General features: G+C 43.7%; 1 protein-coding gene and 1 long non-coding RNA gene across 2 annotated transcripts; one reads left to right on the top strand and one right to left on the bottom strand.

Moving 5' to 3' along the window:
• Positions 1-455: 455 nt before the first annotated feature.
• Positions 456-1,458, bottom strand: LOC123485549 (glycoprotein hormones alpha chain 2). The gene is made up of 3 exons (XM_045216506.1): positions 1,368-1,458; positions 954-1,129; positions 456-752 (listed from the first exon to the last, which is right to left on the bottom strand). Exons 1-3 carry the CDS (start codon positions 1,456-1,458, stop codon positions 675-677), a joined length of 345 nt encoding a protein of 114 aa, XP_045072441.1. The 3' UTR covers positions 456-674.
• A 3,956-nt stretch (positions 1,459-5,414) lies between these two features.
• On the top strand, positions 5,415-6,088 carry LOC123485547. Its single transcript, XR_006659046.1, has 3 exons — positions 5,415-5,495; positions 5,841-5,895; positions 6,041-6,088. It is a non-coding gene; the product is annotated as an uncharacterized LOC123485547 (long non-coding RNA).
• Positions 6,089-18,894: the final 12,806 nt, after the last annotated feature.

The following is an 18,894-nucleotide window of genomic DNA, read 5'->3' as shown; positions in this document are numbered from 1 at the left end:
AGGACAGGCTCATGGCTGGAAGGATGATCTATGCATGTTCAGTATGTATTTACTGTATTATTTTGAGGAAATGGAATCGTTTCACAGGAAGGAGACATGTTCTTATTTGACCTTCCGTCTTCCGTTCGTGGAGTGGGCACGCTTGTTTTTACAAGAGGCTGCACACCCTATAGTTTAGCCTCCTAAATTATATTGACTTAAGTCAGTGAGGGGGGGAGGAGGAAGAAGACGAAAGACTGAATGGAGTAACTCTTGGAAGCCTGCATGTGTTTGTGCGTGGCGCTGCCTGCGTGCGTGTGTGTGTGTTTATGTGTTTATGTGTGTGTGTGTGTGTGTGCATTCAGCATCCGGCACCAATACAGTGTGATGAAGCTGAGTTGGCTGGGAGGAAGTGATGCAATCATGTTAATTGGCATTTTAATCAGTATTCAATTCATACAGTAAAGTCTACATTTTATTAACACAGTACAGGAATAAAACTTTATATCATTGCGACCATAAGAGCACTATAAATATTATCTGCAGAATATTACCTTTTGTGGATCACAATGATTTCCTAATATGTGATTTCTCTTAAAACACAAGGAACTTCAGGAATAAGTTGTGCAAAATATATGATCTGTTGCCAAGCTTTTACTTCTACGACAAGGAGATTTCCAGCCCTCACAGACAGTTTATGATTTATGGTAATAACAGGTGCTGCAGTGACACTCTGTGTGGTTCGTCACCGGGAAGCCTTCCTTGGTGGTGACCTGAGAGAGGAGGAGGAGAGAAAGTATCAAGTGAAAGAGAGATGGTAAAAAAAAAACATTCAGGTTAATTCGAGTTGTTGTTAAATGATACGCTTAGATCTTATGTGCATTATACTAGGAAGGTTGTCATGTCAGATTATCAAACTTTTTGCAGCAGAGAATATCAATCCCAACTACTTTATTAGCTAAATATTGTCTTACTCTTTTCCCTTCTTTTGCAACGCAGCATGTGGCTTCAGAGGTGATGTTCTTGGGGACCAACATGGTTTGCTTGGACCGTAGTGGGGTTGGATAAGCTCTGGAGAAGCAGCAGCCTGTACACTGCATGATGTTGGGGAAGATTGTGTTCGGCTTCAGTGTGCATTCCTCGCAGCCCACTGTGAAGATAATGAAGACATTAATTAATTGAGAATCTATTGAATAGTCTGATCTTAAGCTTGGTAACCATGCATCACCAATGTATGGCTCTCTTCCTTGTAAGCACACGTTTGGGAATAAGGAGGTAATATACCAATTTATATTCTCTTTATAATGAACAGAAGAACTCACTGGTCATTTTGTTTCCAGAACACATAAACCATCAACAAAAACCAGTTATTGTAACATAAAACTTACTGTTTGTCTTCTCACTGTTTGGATAAGAGTCTGCGATGAATAGAAGTATGGACAGAATGAGGGATACTCCAGTTGATTTCAACAAGCACATTTTTAGTGATGGTTGGCAATATCCTGACAAGAAACATAAACAAAACCATTCAAAACCAACATATTCATCTCTGAAGTTGAAAACTGATAAACACAAAGAAAAGCAGTGAAACAATACATTGGAAACACAACATAGTGAATGGAAAAAGCTTACCTGTGTATGTTTATCTTGGTGGAAGCCTGTTCGGTGTTCAGTGTAGACCCTACTGCTCCCTCCATGAACTTTTTACCGCTGTCCTCTGCCCATGTGCTCGACTGGGATTAGGTAAACCCCTCAAACCTTATCAGTGATATCTGTGAGGCAGTGGCCACTTAGCTACCTGCTCTAATCCTTTAAATGAAAAAAGGAACTGCACACACGGTCGAAAGTCAAAACACACTTCCATCCTTCCATCCTGACTATGGATGGAAGCTTCTAATCGCTTAAACAGGTGGGATGTTGCTAGGTAACTGCTGTTATGTCGTGCGGAAGGCAAGGCAGTGTGATTGGTTCATTAGTTTAACTTATGTTCATGGTCTTTTGCTTTGTAAATCAATACATCAAAAATACATTTTAAATACTTTGAATGTCTGATTAATCTTTCCGTGCTGGATTATACCCCCCAAAATAAAGTAAATATGTAAGCTATGGTGTATTTACCTCAGAGATGCCGTTCAATGTTATGTTTATATTCATGTAATAACATTAATGAGTCAGTGTATCCTCAATTAAATTAGATGTATGCTAATGAATGTGTGCTCTAAATTAAAGGTGCACTATGCAGACATCGCTCCGCCATTTCCTGGTTGCTAAGATTCTAATAGTTGGCCTAATTTCAGTTTATGTGACAAAACAGGCAAGTTACATTTTGCAGCTTTAAGGTTATATTGAGGTTACTGCTTAGAATCCTCTGTGAACTGAAATCATGGGAACATTAACCTAGTAACACAAAGTGAAATGAAAATAAGAATTGTCCCAGGGTGACTTGTCAAAACAAACCTTTCATTGCCTTACAAATATGTAATTACAATGGTTATGACAATGTATGAATGCTTGAATAATCATTTCAGGAATATATCAATCCATCCACCTCTGAAAGTTGGAAATATCAAGGATGAATATTAAGTTGCAGTACTTGTGATGTTCATGTTAAACAAGTGCATGCTCCTTAAAGAGCGCACAAGAGTTATGGGCTAAGGGAGAAATAACCAGATAGAGAAAGGAGAATATACAATGTAAGAGGATGAGAGAGAATGTAAGTAAACAAGCCCAGGGGTTCACATATGCCTCCACTGGATACCCTCTCTTATTACTACACTGAACAAAAATATAAACGCAACATGCAACAATTTCAAACATTTTACTGAGTTACAGTACATATAAGGAAATCAGTCAATATAAATTAATTATGCCCTAATCTATGGATTTCACATGACTAGGAATACAGATATGCATCTGTTGGTCACAGATACCTTAGAAAGGCAGGGTCGTGGATCAGAAAACCAGTCTCAGGCAGATGGGGGTCACACCATAGAGTTGATCAGGCTGTTGATTGTGGCCTGCGGAATGTTGTCCCACTCCTCTTCAATGGCTGTGCGAAGTTACTGGATATTGGCGGGAACTGGAACACACTGTTGTACACGTCAATCCAGAGCATCCCGAACATGCTCAATGGGTGACATGTCTGGTGAGTATGCAGGCCATGGAAGAACTGAGACATTTTCAGCTTCCAGGAATTGTGTACAGATCCTTGCGACATGGGGCCTGCATTATAATGCTGAACCATGAGGTGATGGCGACGGATGAATGGCATGACAATGGCCTCAGGATCTCATCACCGTATCCCTGTGCATTCAAATTGCCATCGATAAAATGCAATTGTATTCATTGTCCGTAGCTTATGCCTGCCCATACCATAACCCCCGCCACCATGGCGCTCTCTGTTCACAGCGTTATCAGCAAACCACTACGCCCACATGACGCCATACACTTTGTCTGCCATCTGCCGGTACAGTTGAAATTGAGATACATCTGTGAAGCACACTTCTCCAGTGTGCCAGTGGCCATCGAAGTGAGCATTTGCCCACTGAGTTGGTTACGATGCCGAACTGCAGTCAGGTCAAGACCCTGGTGAGGGCGGCGGCACGCAGATGAGCTTCCCTGAGATGGTTTCTGACAGTTTGCGCAGAAATGTTTTGATTGTGCAAACCCACAGTTTCATCAGCTGTCCGGGTGGCTGGTCTCAGACGATCCCGCAGGTGAAGAAGCAGGATGTGGAGGTCCTGGGCTGGCATGGTTACATATGGTCTGCGGTTGTGAGGCCGGTTGGACGTACTGCCAAATTCTCTAAAACAACATTGGAGGTGGCTTATGGTAGAGAAATGAACATTAAATTATCTGGCAACAGCTCTGGTGGACATTCCTGCAGTCAGCATGCCAATTGCACGCTCCCTCAAAACTTGAGACATCTGTGGCATTGTGTTGTGTGACAAAACTGCACATTTTAGAGTGGCCTTTTATTGTCCCCCAGCACTAAGGTGCACCTGTGTAATGATCATGCTCTTTAATCAGCTTCTTGATATGCCACAACTGTCAAGTGGATGGATTATCTTGGCAAAGGAGAAATGCTCACTAACAGGGATGTAAACAAATGTGTCACAACATTTGAGAGAAATACGTTTTTTGGGATCTTTTATTTCAGCTCATAAATCATCATATTTACATGTTGCGTTATATTTTTGTTTAGTGTAAGAACAGCTTCACCACAGTATCCTTTCATCTTTCCGTTTACCTGTGTTTTAAAAATGTCCCGACCTTGGTTGCGTTGGAGACTAGTCCCTGGCAGATGTAACTGAATATGCATGGAGGATGGCACATGAAATCTCTGAGATTTAAAAGGCTTATAGTGCAACCATGTCATGAGCCATAAGTGTTCTTCACTCCTGCACTCTTACTGTAATTGTATTTCTCCATTCAAAATGCTAATTGTATAGCCTACTGTGAAACATTAAGACTAATTGCTAAGGTGTTTTATTATTTATGTTTTCATTAACAAGTTGAAAGATGAAAACCATAATTGTCAACTAAATGCATAGCACAGTACATGTACTGTACTTTTGTTATTGTAACATGCAATGATGTAGTGGTAAAAAAATATGTGGTTAAACACTGACCACCAGTCAGTGTGAGTATAGTAATGCTCCCTTTACTTTCAATGCATTTTTCTGCAAAAGGTGGGTAAACGCTGTGCAGAAATAAAATAAAACGTGCATGAACAGTGTTTTGTGAACATACCCTCCACTACACCACTGGTAACTTTCTGTAAATTATGTTATTTACTCTTCTTTAATACCGCTCTGGATAAAGGCTATCTACTATTTTCTCAGTTGAAATGAAACCCGCTTTTATTCCCCAAAAATGTAAACATTTGCTATGGTATAGCATAGCATCTTTAATACATTGTTTACAGCCCGATTAACAATCAGTCCAGACATACCATTGAAAGCAGTCCTAGAGAGACATTGGTGTGTGCGGGGCAGTTACTCAGGTAGTTGTGGCTGCTGGCTCTCCTCTTACACAGGGTCACCGGGAGCTCCGTTTGTGGTACAAGGTCTGGGCTGTGATGAAGATCCTATCGTAAAAGGATGAAGATGAGGCCATGGGGATGTAGAATTCCCTAAAGGTGGAGGAGATGGTGTGGCGATGTGGTCATGCTCTTGGAATCACGTGTGGTGTGTGTGCGCGCGTGTGTGCGTATGTGTTTATGTGTGTGTACATTCGGTATCCGGCACCAATACACTTTCACAAAAAGTGTGGTGAACGAGTTGGCTGGGAGGGAAGTGAGGCGATCAGTGTTAATTGAGGGGTTCTGGTTAGTATATATCCCTGTCTGTCTCCTCAACTCACCCACATCCATTTAATCCTGCTCACATTGTCTCAACATCCAGTGGGATAGTAGTGCCTGGCGTTCTAAACTACTACTGTACACAGTACAAGGACCATTGGCAGAGTTGGGTTTGCAGCTACAAGCATCTGATTCTGGTGAAACTGGGGAAAAGGTAAAGGACCATGGTTGATTTCAACACATACACAATACACAGGTTTAGCACAGAATGTATACACTAGAATGTATATAGTTGTAGTATATAGAGTGAATATAGTTATAGTATATAAAATGTATATGAAAAAACTGCATGTGGAAAATGAATTGCACTGCCTAAGCGACTGTCTCACTTGTTTGCTTTTCTTTTCTTTTAACAGCACACCTACAACAAATATTGATGGTTTTATTTAGACGCTTGATACATGTTATTGGAAATGCAACCCAAAAAAATCCAGTAGGCCTAATGCATCAATCCACAGTTACTAAAATCAACAATGTTAATATTCTGTGTTCATTGTAGAATGAAGATTACTATAGTGATTTTTTGCTTGGTGGGGGCGGTTTATGCCAACCCAGTAAGTACCCTTGTTGTTTTATTGAACAATCTTAATTTATTCACAATAAAATGTAAATGATGAGTTGATATAGATTTAACACATCAGACTTTTTGTATTATTTTTGTATTCTCACATGTCGAACTGTATATGTTTCTTTTAACAGATTCTGTACAAAGTTATTTTGGAGCAGAGTGAACTGGAATCATCAAACATGGTAAGTAATATCAAAACAAGCTATCAAAAGTATCTGCAGTTTGATTGTTGTGTTGGGGTGTGGGTCTGAAAAATGCACGCAAGCCTGTGGATTGCAATCACGTTGTCTACCTCCCCAGTCCAAGTCAGAAAAAGCTGACAGTTATGGTAGTTCATCATTCCTGTTTCAAACCTCAAGTTTAGATTGCATTCGAGTAGAGCTCATTGCACAGTATACACCCATATACTCTTACTTACAATGGCTTGTTTGGGCAATGGTAGAGTTTTTTTTTGTCGCATTGACAGGTTGTTATTAAATGCATTGTGCTTTTCTGCTGGCATTGTGTTTCAGACTCAAACGCAAAGGCTAAGTTCATCCGCCTCGCAATCTTCGGATCAAAGTGACACTTCAGAGCTCGAGGTGGGTTGAATGGAATAATATTAAAAATGTCACCAGGTGTAGAATGTAAAACATACAAGTGTGAGTGCATTGGCAAAAAACAGAATAGGTCTTTATCTAACTCATAATTTATAATTACTTCCATGAATAAGCCATTATTTATACTTTTTAAATATTAATAAATGCACTATGCTTATTCATTGTAATGCATATTAATGTTTATACACTACCGGTCAAAAGTTTTAGAACACCTACTCATTCAAGGGTTTTTCTTTATTTTTACTATTTTCTACATTGTAGAATAATAGTGAAGACATCAAAACTATGAAATAACACATATGGAATCATGTAGTAACCTAAAAAGTATTAAACAAATCAAAATTGTTGTTATATTTGACATTCTTCAAATAGCCACCCTTTGCCTTGATGACAGCTTTGAACAGTCTTGGCATTCTCTCAACCAGCTTCACCTGGAAGGAGTTCCCACATATGCTGAGCACTTGTTGGCTGCTTTCCTTCACTCTGCGGTCCGACTCATCCCAAAGCATCTCAATTTGGTTGAGGTCGTTGGATTGTGGAGGCCAGGTCATCTGATGCAGTACTCCATCACTCTCCTTCTTCGTAAAATAGCCCTTACACAGCCTGGAGGTGTGTTGGGTCATTGTCCTGTTGAAAAACAAATGATAGTCCCACTAAGCCCAAACCAGATGGGATGGTGTATCGCTGCAGAATGCTGTGGTAGCCATGCTGGTTAAGTGTGCCTTGAATTCTAAATAAATCACAGACAGTGTTACCAGCAAAGCACCCCCACACCATAACACCTCCTCCTCCATGCTTTACGGTGGAAAATACACATGCGGAGATCATCCATTCACCCACACCGCATCTCACAAAGACACAGCGGTTGGAACCAAAAATCTCAATTTGGACTCAAGACCAAAGGACAAATTTACACGGTCTAATGTCCATTGCTCGTGTTTCTTGGCCCAAGCAAGTCTCTTCTTATTATTGGTGTCCTTTAGTAGTGGTTTCTTTGCAGCAATTCTACCATGAAGGCTTGATTCACACAGTCTCCTCTGAACAGTTGATGTCGAGATGTGTCTTGTTACTTGAACTCTGTGAAGCATTTATTTGGGCTGCAATATCTAACTCTAACGAACTTATCCTCTGCAGCAGAGGTAACTCTGGAGTCTTCCATTCCTGTGGCGGTCCTCATGAGAGCCAGTTTCATCATAGCGCTTGATGGTTTTTGAGACTGCACTTGAATTTTCCGTATTGACTGACCTTCATGTCTTAATGTAACGATGGACTGTCGTTTCTCTTTGTTTATTTGGGCTGTTATTGCCATAATATGGACTTGGTCTTTTACCAAATAGGGCTATCTTCTGTATACCCCCGCCTATCTTGTCACAACACAACTGATTGGTTCAAATGCATTAAGAAGGAAATAAATTCCACAAATTAACTTTTAAGAAGTCACACCTGTTAATTGAAATGCACTCCAGGTGACTACCTCATGAAGCTGGTTGAGAGAATGCCAAGAGTTTGCAAAGCTGTCATCAAAGCATATAAAATATAAAATATATTTTGATTTGTTTAACACTTTTTTGGTTACTATATAGTTTTGATGTCTTCACTATTATTCTACAATGTAGAAAATAGCAAAAATAAAGAAAAACCCTTGAATGAGTAGGTGTTCTAAAACTTTTGACCGGTAGTGTAATAACCCACATCTCTTTTCTTATAGAGCTCTGAAGAAAGTACCTCAGAGGACCAGGTAGGTTCATCTTTTAAAACAGGCTCATTCTTTTCTGCTCAAAAGTATTGACATTACAAGCAATGCCTAGAATGTATCTGGGGCCGTATTCACACAGCATTTAGAGCAGTAGTGCTGATCTTGGATCAGGTCCCCCTTGTCCATGTCATCTTATTCATTAGGATCTACAAGCCAAAACTGATCATAGATGAGCATACTCTGAGAAGCTTGATACATACGCATGATACTGACACCCCTGTTCTCCTTTATCAAGTGGCTCTAATCTTGAATATTCAATCTGTGTTATATTGGGTTTCAGAGTTCAGAGTCTGAGTCCGAATCATTGGAATCTAAATCAGAGGTGAGTGACAACAACAGTTTGCCTACTACAGTATCATCCTTCCCACATGAGAAAATACTATACAGTGAGGGAAAAAAGTATTTGATCCCCTGCTGATTTTGTACGTTTGCCCACTGACAAAGAAATTATCAGTCTATAATTTTAATGGTAGGTTTATTTGAACAGTGAGAGACAGAATAACAACAAAAAAATCCAGAAAAACGCATGTCAAAAATGTTATAAATTGATTTGCATTTTAATGAGGGAAATAAGCATTTTACCACCTCTCAATCAGAAAGATTTCTGGCTCCCAGGTGTCTTTTATACAGGTAACGAGCTGAGATTAGGAGCACACTCTTAAAGGGAGTGCTCCTAATCTCTGTTTGTTGCCTGTATAAAAGACACCTGTCCACAGAAGCGATCAATCAATCAGATTCCAAACTCTCCACCATGGCCAAGCCCAAAGAGCTCTCCAAGGATGTCAGGGACAAGATTGTAGACCTACACAAGGCTGGAATGGGCTACAAGACCATCGCCAAGCAGCTTGGTGAGAAGGTGACAACAGTTGGTGCGATTATTCGCAAATGGAAGAAACACAAAATAACTGTCAATCTCCCTCGGCCTGGGGCTCCATGCAAGATCTCACCTCGTGGAGTTGCAATGATCATGAGAACGGTGAGAATCAGCCCAGAACTACACGGGAGGATCTTGTCAATGATCTCAAGGCAGCTGGGACCATAGTCACCAAGAAAACAATTGGTGACACACTACGCCGTGAAGGACTGAAAACCTGCAGCGCAAGGTCCCCCCTGCTCAAGAAAGCACATATACATGCCCGTCTGAAGTTTGCCAATGAACATCTGAATGATTCAGAGGAGAACTGGGTGAAAGTGTTGTGGTCAGATGAGACCAAAATGGAGCTCTTTGGTATCAACTCAACTCGCCGTGTTTGGATGAGGAGGAATGCTGCCTATGACCCCAAGAACACCATCCCCACCGTCAAATATGGAGGTGGAAACATTATGCTTTGGGGGTGTTTTTCTGCTGAGAGGACAGGACAACTTCACCACATCAAAGGGACGATGGACGGGGCCATGTACCATCAAATCTTGGGTGAGAACCTCCTTCCCTCAGCCAGGGCATTGAAAATGGGTCGTGGATGGGTATTCCAGCATGACAATGACCCAAAACACACGGCCAAGGCAACAAAGGAGTGGCTCAAGAAGTAACACATTAAATTCCTGGAGTGGCCTAGCCAGTCTCCAGACCTTAATCCCATAGAAAATCTGTGGAGGGAGCTGAAGGTTCGAGTTGCCAAACGTCAGCCTCGAAACCTTAATGACTTGGAGAAGATCTGCAAAAAGGAGTGGGACAAAATCCCTCCTGAGATGTGTGCAAACCTGGTGGCCAACTACAAGAAACGTCTGACCTCTGTGATTGCCAACAAGGGTTTTGCCACCAAGTACTAAGTCATGTTTTGCAGAGGGGTCAAATACTTATTTCCCTCATTTAAATGCCATTCAATTTATAACATTTTTGACATGTGTTTTTCTGGATTTTTTTGTTGTTATTCTGTCTCTCAGTGTTCAAATAAACCTACCATTAAAATTATAGACTGTTCATGTCTTTGTCAGTGGGAAAACATACAAAATCAGCAGGGGATCAAATACTTTTTTCCCTCACTGTATTATAAACTGGGTGGTTCGAGCCCTGAATGCTGATTGGCTGACAGCCGTGATATAGCAGACCGTATACGAGTATGACAAAACATTTATTTTTACAGCTCTAATTACATTGGTAACAAGTTTATAATAGGAATAAGGCACCTCGGGAGTTTGTTGTTTATGGCCATTACACCACGGCTAAGGGCTGTATCCAGGCACTCCGCGTCGCGTCCTGCATAAGAACAGCCCTTAGCCGTGTTATATTGGCCATAAACCACAAACTCCCGAGGTGCCTTATTCCTATTATAAACTTGTTACCAATGTAATTGGAGCTGTAAAAATAAATGTTTTGTCATACTCGTATACGGTCTGCTATACCACGGCTGTAAGTCGATTTGTAAGTCGCTCTGGATAAGAGCGTCTGCTAAATGACGTAAATGTAAATGTAAATGTATATACCACACCCCCTCTGGCCTTATTGCTTAAGTATACTATGGTATAAATACTATAGTATTCACTGTAATGTTTACTGTAGTATACTGTTGTCACGGTCGTTGAAGGACAGGTCAGACCAAGGCGCAGCGTGAAAAGCGTACATGTTTATTCAAATGATAAACACACGACAAAACAACAAACAAACGAAACGTGAAGTCCTAAGGCTAAACACAACACAAGCCTATAACCAGAAACAAGATCCCACCACCCCTGATTGCCAATAGGCTGCCTAAGTATGCTCCCCAATCAGAGACAACGAGCAACAGCTGCCTCTGATTGGGAAACACACCCGGACAAACATAGAACTACACATACTAGAACCCAAACATAGAAAATACAACATAGAATATCCACACCCTGACTCAACATATAAGAGTCCCCTGAGTCAGGGCGTGACAGTACCCCCTCCCCCCCCAAAGGTGCGGACTCCGACCGCACAACCTTTACATAACAGGGTAGGGACCGGGTGGGCATTCCGCCTCGGAGGCGGATCCGGCTCCGGGCGTGACGACCACATACTCTCCGCCTCCCTGTTGCGCCCCTGGTCTGGTCTGGACCTCGGCGCGCTGCTTCCCCTCTCCTTCCTCCCACGATACTCCAAGCCCTGTCTGGACCCTGGTGTGGGAGACCCCGAACCTGGAGAGGGGCTGACGACTGGGTCTGGACTGGAACCGCTGACTGGAGCTGGACCAAGCACCGGTGGAGCGGACTGCTCAGGCTCCGGACTGGAGCCGCTGACCGGAGCTGGGCTAGGCACCGGTGGAGCGGACTACTCTGGCTCCGGAGTGAAGCCGCTGACCGGAGCTGGATTGGGCACCGGTGGAGCGGACTGCTTTGGCTCCGGAGTGGAGCAGCTGACCGGAACTGGACTGGACCCCGGTGGAGCGGACTGCTCTTGCTCCGGAGTGGAGCCGCTGACCGGAGATGGACTAGACCCCGGTGGAGCGGACTGCTCTGGCTCCGGAGTGGAGCAGCTGACCGGAGCTGGATCAGGCACCGGTGGAGCAGACTGCTCTGGCTCCGGAGTGGAGCAGCTGACCAGAGCTGGATCAGGCACCGGTGGAGCGGATTGCTCTGGCTCCGGAGTGGAGCAGCTGACCGGTGCCGGACCAGGGACCGGTGGAACGGGCACGGGCCGTGCCGGACTGGACACACGCACCACTGGTCTGGTGCGAGGAGCAGGCACGGGCCGGACCGGACTGGCGACATGCACCACTGGCTTGGTGCGAGGAGCAGGAACAGGCCGGGCCGGACTGGGAACACGCACCACTGACTTGGTGCGAGGAGCAGGAACGGGCCGGGCCGGACTGGCGACACGCACCACTGGCTTAGTGCGAGGAACAGTAACAGGCCAGGCCGGACTGGCGATATGCACCATTGGCTTGGTGCGAGGAGCAGGAACAGGCCGTGCCGGACTGGGAACACGCACCACTGGCTTGGTGCGGGGAGCAGGCACTTGACGTACCGGACTGGGGACACGCACCACTGGCTTGGTGCGAGGAGCAGGAACGGGCCGTACCGGGCTAGCGACACGCACCACTAGCTTGGTGCGAGGAGCAGGAACGGGCCAGACCGGACTGGAGACACGCACCACAGGTCTGGTGCGAGGAGCAGAAACGGGCCGGGCCGGACTGGGAACATGCACCACTGGTCTGGTGCGAGGAGCAGGAACGGGCCGGGCCGGACTGGGAACACGCACCACTGGCCTGGTGCGAGGAACAGGAACGGGCCGGACCGGACTGTGGAGGCGGACTGGAGGTCTGGAGCGGAGAGCTGGCACAACCCGTCCTGGCTGGCTGCCCACTTTCGCACGACACGTGCGGGCGCTGGCACAGAACGCACTGGGCTGTGCATGCGCACTGGCGATACAGTACATTTCTCTGCATACCTGGGTTCCTCTATTAAGCCCCGCTCCTTATGCTGCCTAACCAGCTCCTCTCTCCGTGCCGCTACTTCCTCCTTCTCCCTACGAGCCTCCTGCAGTGCCTCCTCTTGAATGGCTCTCTCTCGCTCCATTCTAGCTATCAGCCCCCGTAATGTGGTGGCCTCCTCTCTTACCCTGCAGATCCAATCCTTCTCTCTCTCTCGGCACTCCTCCTACAGTGAGGACTCCTCTGGGAGACCCCACGAGTTAGGGAACAGAAACTCCTCGTCGTCGTCATCCTCCGACTCCTCAGTATAGAACTGTTCCCATTCTTCTTCCCATGATCGTAGGGACTCAATCTAGAAACCCACCGGGTGCAGTGGTCGGGGCTCTTCTCTCTCGCTCCCCGACCACCCCTTTAGCCCCCCAAATTGTTTTTATTGGGGCTGCTTCTCGGGCTTCCTCCTCGGCCGGCTTCTGTGTGGCCGTTGCTCCTCTCCTGCCTGGGCTTCCTTCTTCACCAAGGGTCCTTTTCCCGCAAATATCTCCTCCCACGACCACATCTTCCCCACCTGTGTCCAGGGTGTTCGGTCCTCCTGGGCACGCTGCTTGGTCCGTGTTTGGTGGGATCTTCTGTCACGGTCGTTGAAGGACGGATCAGACCAAGGCGCAGCGTGAAAAGCGTACATGTTTATTCAAATGATAATCTCATGACAAAACAACAAACAAACGAAACGTGAAGTCCTAAGGCTAAACACAACACAAGCCTATAACCAGAAACAAGATCCCACAACCCCTAATTGCCAATAGGCTGCCTAAGTATGCTCCCCAATCAGAGACAACGAGCGACAGCTGCCTCTGATTGGGAAACACACCCGGACAAACATAGAACTTCACATACTAGAACCCAAATATAGAAAATACAACATAAAATATCCACACCCTGACTCAACATATAAGAGTCCCCTGAGTCAGGGCGTGACAACTGTGGTATTCACAGTAAACTATAGTATAAATACTGTAGTAAAAGAAAACTGTAGTACAGTGAGGGAAAAAACGTATTTGATCCCCTGCTGATTTTGTATGTTTGCCCACTGACAAAGAAATGATCAGTCTATAGTAGGTAGGTTTATTTGAACAGTGAGAGACAGAATAACAACAACAAAAATCCAGAAAAACGCATGTCAAAAATGTTATAAATTGATTTGCATTTTAATGAGGGAAATAAGTATTTGACTCCTCTGCAAAACATGACTTAGTACTTGGTGGCAAAACCCTTGTTGGCAATCACAGAGGTCAGACGTTTCTTGTAGTTGGCCACCAGGTTTGCACACATCTCAGGAGGGATTTTGTCCCACTCCTCTTTGCAGATCTTCTCCAAGTCATTAAGGTTTCGAGGCTGACATTTGGCAACTTCGAACCTTCAGCTCCCTCCACACATTTTCTATGGGATTAAGGTCTGGAGACTGGCTAGGCCACTCCAGGAACTTAATGTGCTTCTTCTTGAGCCACTCCTTTGTTGCCTTGGCCATGTGTTTTGGGTCATTGTCATGCTGGAATACCCATCCACGACCCATTTTCAATGCCCTGGCTGAGGGAAGGAGGTTCTCACCCAAGATTTGATGGTACATGGCCCCGTCCATCGTCCCTTTGATGCGGTGAAGTTGTCCTGTCCCCTTAGCAGAAAAACACCCCCAAAGCATAATGTTTCCACCTCCATGTTTGACGGTGGGGATGGTGTTCTTGGGGTCATAGGCAGCAATCCTCCTCCTCCAAACACGGCGAGTTGAGTTGATGCCAAAGAGTTCGATTTTGGTCTCATCTGACCACAACACTTTCACCCAGTTCTCCTCTGAATCATTCAGATGTTCATTGGCAAACTTCAGACGGGCCTGTATATGTGCTTTCTTGAGCACGGGGACCTTGCGGGCGCTGCAGGAGTTCAGTCCTTCACGGCGTAGTGTGTTACCAATTGTTTTCTTGGTGACTATGGTCCCAGCTGCCTTGAGATCATTGACAAGATCCTTCCGTGTAGTTCTAGGCTGATTCCTCACCGTTCTCATGATCATTGCAACTCCACGAGGTGAGATCTTGCATGGGGCCCCAGGCTGAGGGAGATTGACAGTTATTTTGTGTTTCTTCCATTTGCGAATAATCGCACCAACTGTTGTCACCTTCTCACCAAGCTGCTTGGCGATGGTCTTGTAGCCCATTCCAGTCTTGTGTAGGTCTACAATCTTGTCCCTGACATCCTTGGAGAGCTCTTTGGTCTTGGCCATGGTGGAGAGTTTGGAATCTGATTGATTGATTGCTTCTGCGGACAGGTGTCTTTTATACAGGTAACAAGCTGAGATTAGGAGCACTCCCTTTTAGAGTGTGCTCCTAATCTCAGCTCGTTACCTGTATAAAAGACACCTGGGAGCCAGAAATCTTTCTGATTGAGAGGGGGTCAAATACTTATTTCCCTCATTAAAATGCAAATCAATTTATAACATTTTTGACATGCGTTATTCTGGATTTTGTTGTTGTTATTCTGTCTCTCACTGTTCAAATAAACCTACCATTAAAATGATAGACTGATCATTTCTTTGTCAGTGGGCAAACATACAAAGTCAGCAGGGGATCAAATACTTTTTTCCCTCACTGTATATACTATAGTAATAAATGTAGTGTTTTTGCAGATTGTAGTATACTGTAGTATTTACTGCAGTGTTTTTGGTGACATTAGTATAGTATTTACTATAATGTTTTTGTTTTATTATCTTTGACATAGAAGTGGAGGCTTTCTCCTACTGGAGAAATACTAAAAGAGCACATTTTCCATAACCTGTAGGTAGGTAGGAATGGGGTCTGAACGGATAGTTCAGAGCTTCTGCTCTTTTCTATAACCTGTAGGGAACACAATATATGGTCTATCCTTGGCATGTAGGTTTCTCACTTATGCGTGGCATAAATTGCTATATGGGGAGGGGAATGGGCAGAGTAAATGCAAATTAAATACTGTAGTATAAAAAAGTGCAGTATTTTTGCGGACTGTACTGTTTTTGCAGACATTACTGTAGTATTTACTATAGTATTCTACAGTATACTACAATGTTGTATAGTAAGTACTACATATGATGGAGGGATACTACAGTGTGTAGTATAGTATTCTACAGTATCCTACAGTTTACTAGAGAATTCTATAGTAAGTACTGTAGTATTCTATAGTAAACTGTAGTATTTAATATGGGTTGTTTTGGTTGTGCAAATACTAGGGCTGTTAGTCGAAAAATACCTCTTTGGTACATTTTGTTATAATCTGTTCCCCTTCACACAGTCTTCCGAGAGCCATTCTTCAGAGAGTGAGAGCCAATCACTGGAGGGCAGGGTAAAGATCCTAAGATTTACGTAATTCCACACAGCGCATATAAAAACAATAAAATGAGAAGGATGCAATCAATTTACAAAATGTCATGCAAATGACGATGGTTGCATTTACTGTATCTTATGTTGGTTTGTTTCAACAGACTGACTCCAATGCTATTGGGGATACAAGAGACAACAGCCAAGGCAGTGAAGAAAACGTTCGAAAGGTTAGTCACGCAATGCACTTGTCATAATATCCTGTGGCATGTTATGTCATACACTTATAATAAGAACGCATTTTTACACAATACTAAGCCTGTCAAAATCTTAGTTTGACATTTAGATTTTGTCCATGCAAAGCACATACTACAGTATGTGCTTTCGAGTCATTTACAATGTACTAACTCATCATGGACCCGAAAAGGGTCCATCAGAAAAAGGCTAAAAAAATTGCCAAAGACTCCAGCCACTCAAGCCATAGACTATTCACTCTGCTACCGTCCGGCAAACGGTACCGGAACATCGGTTCTCGGAACAACAGGCTTCGAGACAGCATCTACCCCCAAGCAATAAGACAGCTAAATCACAGGAGGCTGCTGAGGGGAGAACAGTTCATAATAATGTCTGGAACGGAGCGAATTTAATGGCATCAAACTTAATGGAATTCATGTGTTTGATGTATTCGATGCCATTCCACTAATTCCATTCCAGCTATTACCATGAGCCCGTGCTCCCCAATTAAGGTGCCTCCAACCTTCTGTGTGCTAAATAGCCAGACTGCTAAATAGTCAATGAATGGTCCCCAAACAATCTGCACTGACTCTATCTTGCACTGACCATACGCACACTCACTAGACTATATATACACACCATATACACGCTCAATCACAAACACTACACTGTCACTCACACAAAAATCCCTCACACATTCAAACACTACAGTACATACGCACATACGCACACACACACACACACATAACACACACACGCATACCGACACAACACAAACATACATACACGCACGCACACTCACACACACACACACTTTTACACTCATAATTTGATGCTGCTACTCTGTTCTTTATTTTACTCTTATTATTATCTATCTGGATGCCTAGTCACTTTACCTCGCCTTCATGTACATACAGTATCTACCTCAAGTACCTCGTAGCTGTGCACTTTGATCTGGTACTTGTACTCCCTGTATATATAGTGCATTCGGAAAGTATTCAGCCACCTTGACTTTTTCCACATTTTGTTATGTTACAGCCTTATTCTAAAATTGATGAAAGTACTTTTTTTCCTCATCAATCTACACAAAATATCACATAATGACAAAGCGAAAATACATTATTTACATACGGTGAGGGAAACAAGTATTTGATCCCCTGCTGATTTTGTACGTTTGCCCACTGACAAATAAATTATCAGTCTATAATTTTAATGGTAGGTTTATTTGAACAGTGAGAGACATAAAAACAACAAAAAAATCCAGAATAACGCATGCCAAAAATGTTATAAATTGATTTGCATTTTAATGAGGGAAATACGTATTTGACCCCCTCTCAATCAGAAAGATTTCTGGCTCCCAGGTGTCTTTTATACAGGTAACGAGCTGAGATTAGGAGCACACTCTTAAAGGGAGTGCTCCTAATCTCAGCTTGTTACCTGTATAAAAGACACCTGTCCGCAGAAGCAATCAATCAATCAGATTCCAAACTCTCCACCATGGCCAAGACCAAAGAGCTCTCCAAGGATGTCAGGGATAAGATTGTAGACCTACACAAGGCTGGAATGAGCTACAAGACCATCGCCAAGCAGCTTGGTGAGAAGGTGACAACAGTTGGTGCGATTATTCGCAGATGGAAGAAATACAAAATAACTGTCAATCTCCCTCGGCCTGGGGCTCCATGCAAGATCTCACCTCGTGGAGTTGCAACGATCATGAGAACGGTGAGGAATCAGCCCAGAACTACACGGGAGGATCTTGTCAATGATCTCAAGGCAGCTGGGACCATAGTCACCAAGAAAACAATTGGTAACACACTACGCCGTGAAGGACTGAAATCCTGCAGTGCCCGCAAGGTCCCCCTGCTCAAGAAAGCACGTATACTTACCCATCTGAAGTTTGCCAATGAACATCTGAATGATTCAGAGGAGAACTGGGTGAAAGTGTTGTGGTCAATTGGAACCAAAATTGAGCTCTTTGGCATCAACTCAACTCGCCGTGTTTGGAGGAGGAGGAATGCTGCCTATGACCCCAAGATCACCATCCCCACCGTCAAACATGGAGGTGGAAACATTATGCTTTGGGGGTGTTTTTCTGCTAAGGGGACAGGACAACTTCACCGCATCAAAGGGATGATGGATGGGGTGAGAACCTCCTTCCCTCAGCCAGGGCATTGAAAATGGGTCGTGGATGGGTATTCCAGCATGACAATAACCCAAAACACACGGCCAAGGCAACAAAGGAGTGGCTGAAGAAGAAGCACATTAAGGTCCTGGAGTGGCCTAGCCAGTCTCCAGACCTTAATCCCATAGAAAATCTGTGGAGGGAGCTGAAGGTTCGAGTTGCCAAACAACAGCCTCGAAACCTTAATGACTTGGAGAAGATTTGCAAAGAGGAGTGGGACAAAATCCCTCCTGAGATGTGTGCAAACCTGGTGGCCAACTACAAGAAACATCTGACCTCTGTGATTGCCAACAAGGGTTTTGCCACCAAGTACTTAGTCATGTTTTGCAGAGGGGTCAAATACTGATTTCCCTCATTAAAATGCAAACCAATTTATAACATTTTTGACATGCGTTTTTCTGGATTTTTTTTTTGTTATTCTGTCTCTCTCTGTTCAAATAAACCTACCATTAAAATTATAGACTGATCATTTCTTTGTCAGTGGGCAAACGTACAAAATCAGCAGGGGATCAAATACTTTTTTCCCTCACTGTAAATATTCAGAC

The sequence above is a fragment of the Coregonus clupeaformis genome, chromosome 5, assembly GCF_020615455.1.
Source record: "Coregonus clupeaformis isolate EN_2021a chromosome 5, ASM2061545v1, whole genome shotgun sequence".
Lineage (NCBI taxonomy): Eukaryota > Metazoa > Chordata > Actinopteri > Salmoniformes > Salmonidae > Coregonus > Coregonus clupeaformis.
Note: the sequence above shows the minus strand (reverse complement) of the source record. Positions and strands in the feature narration are given on the sequence as shown.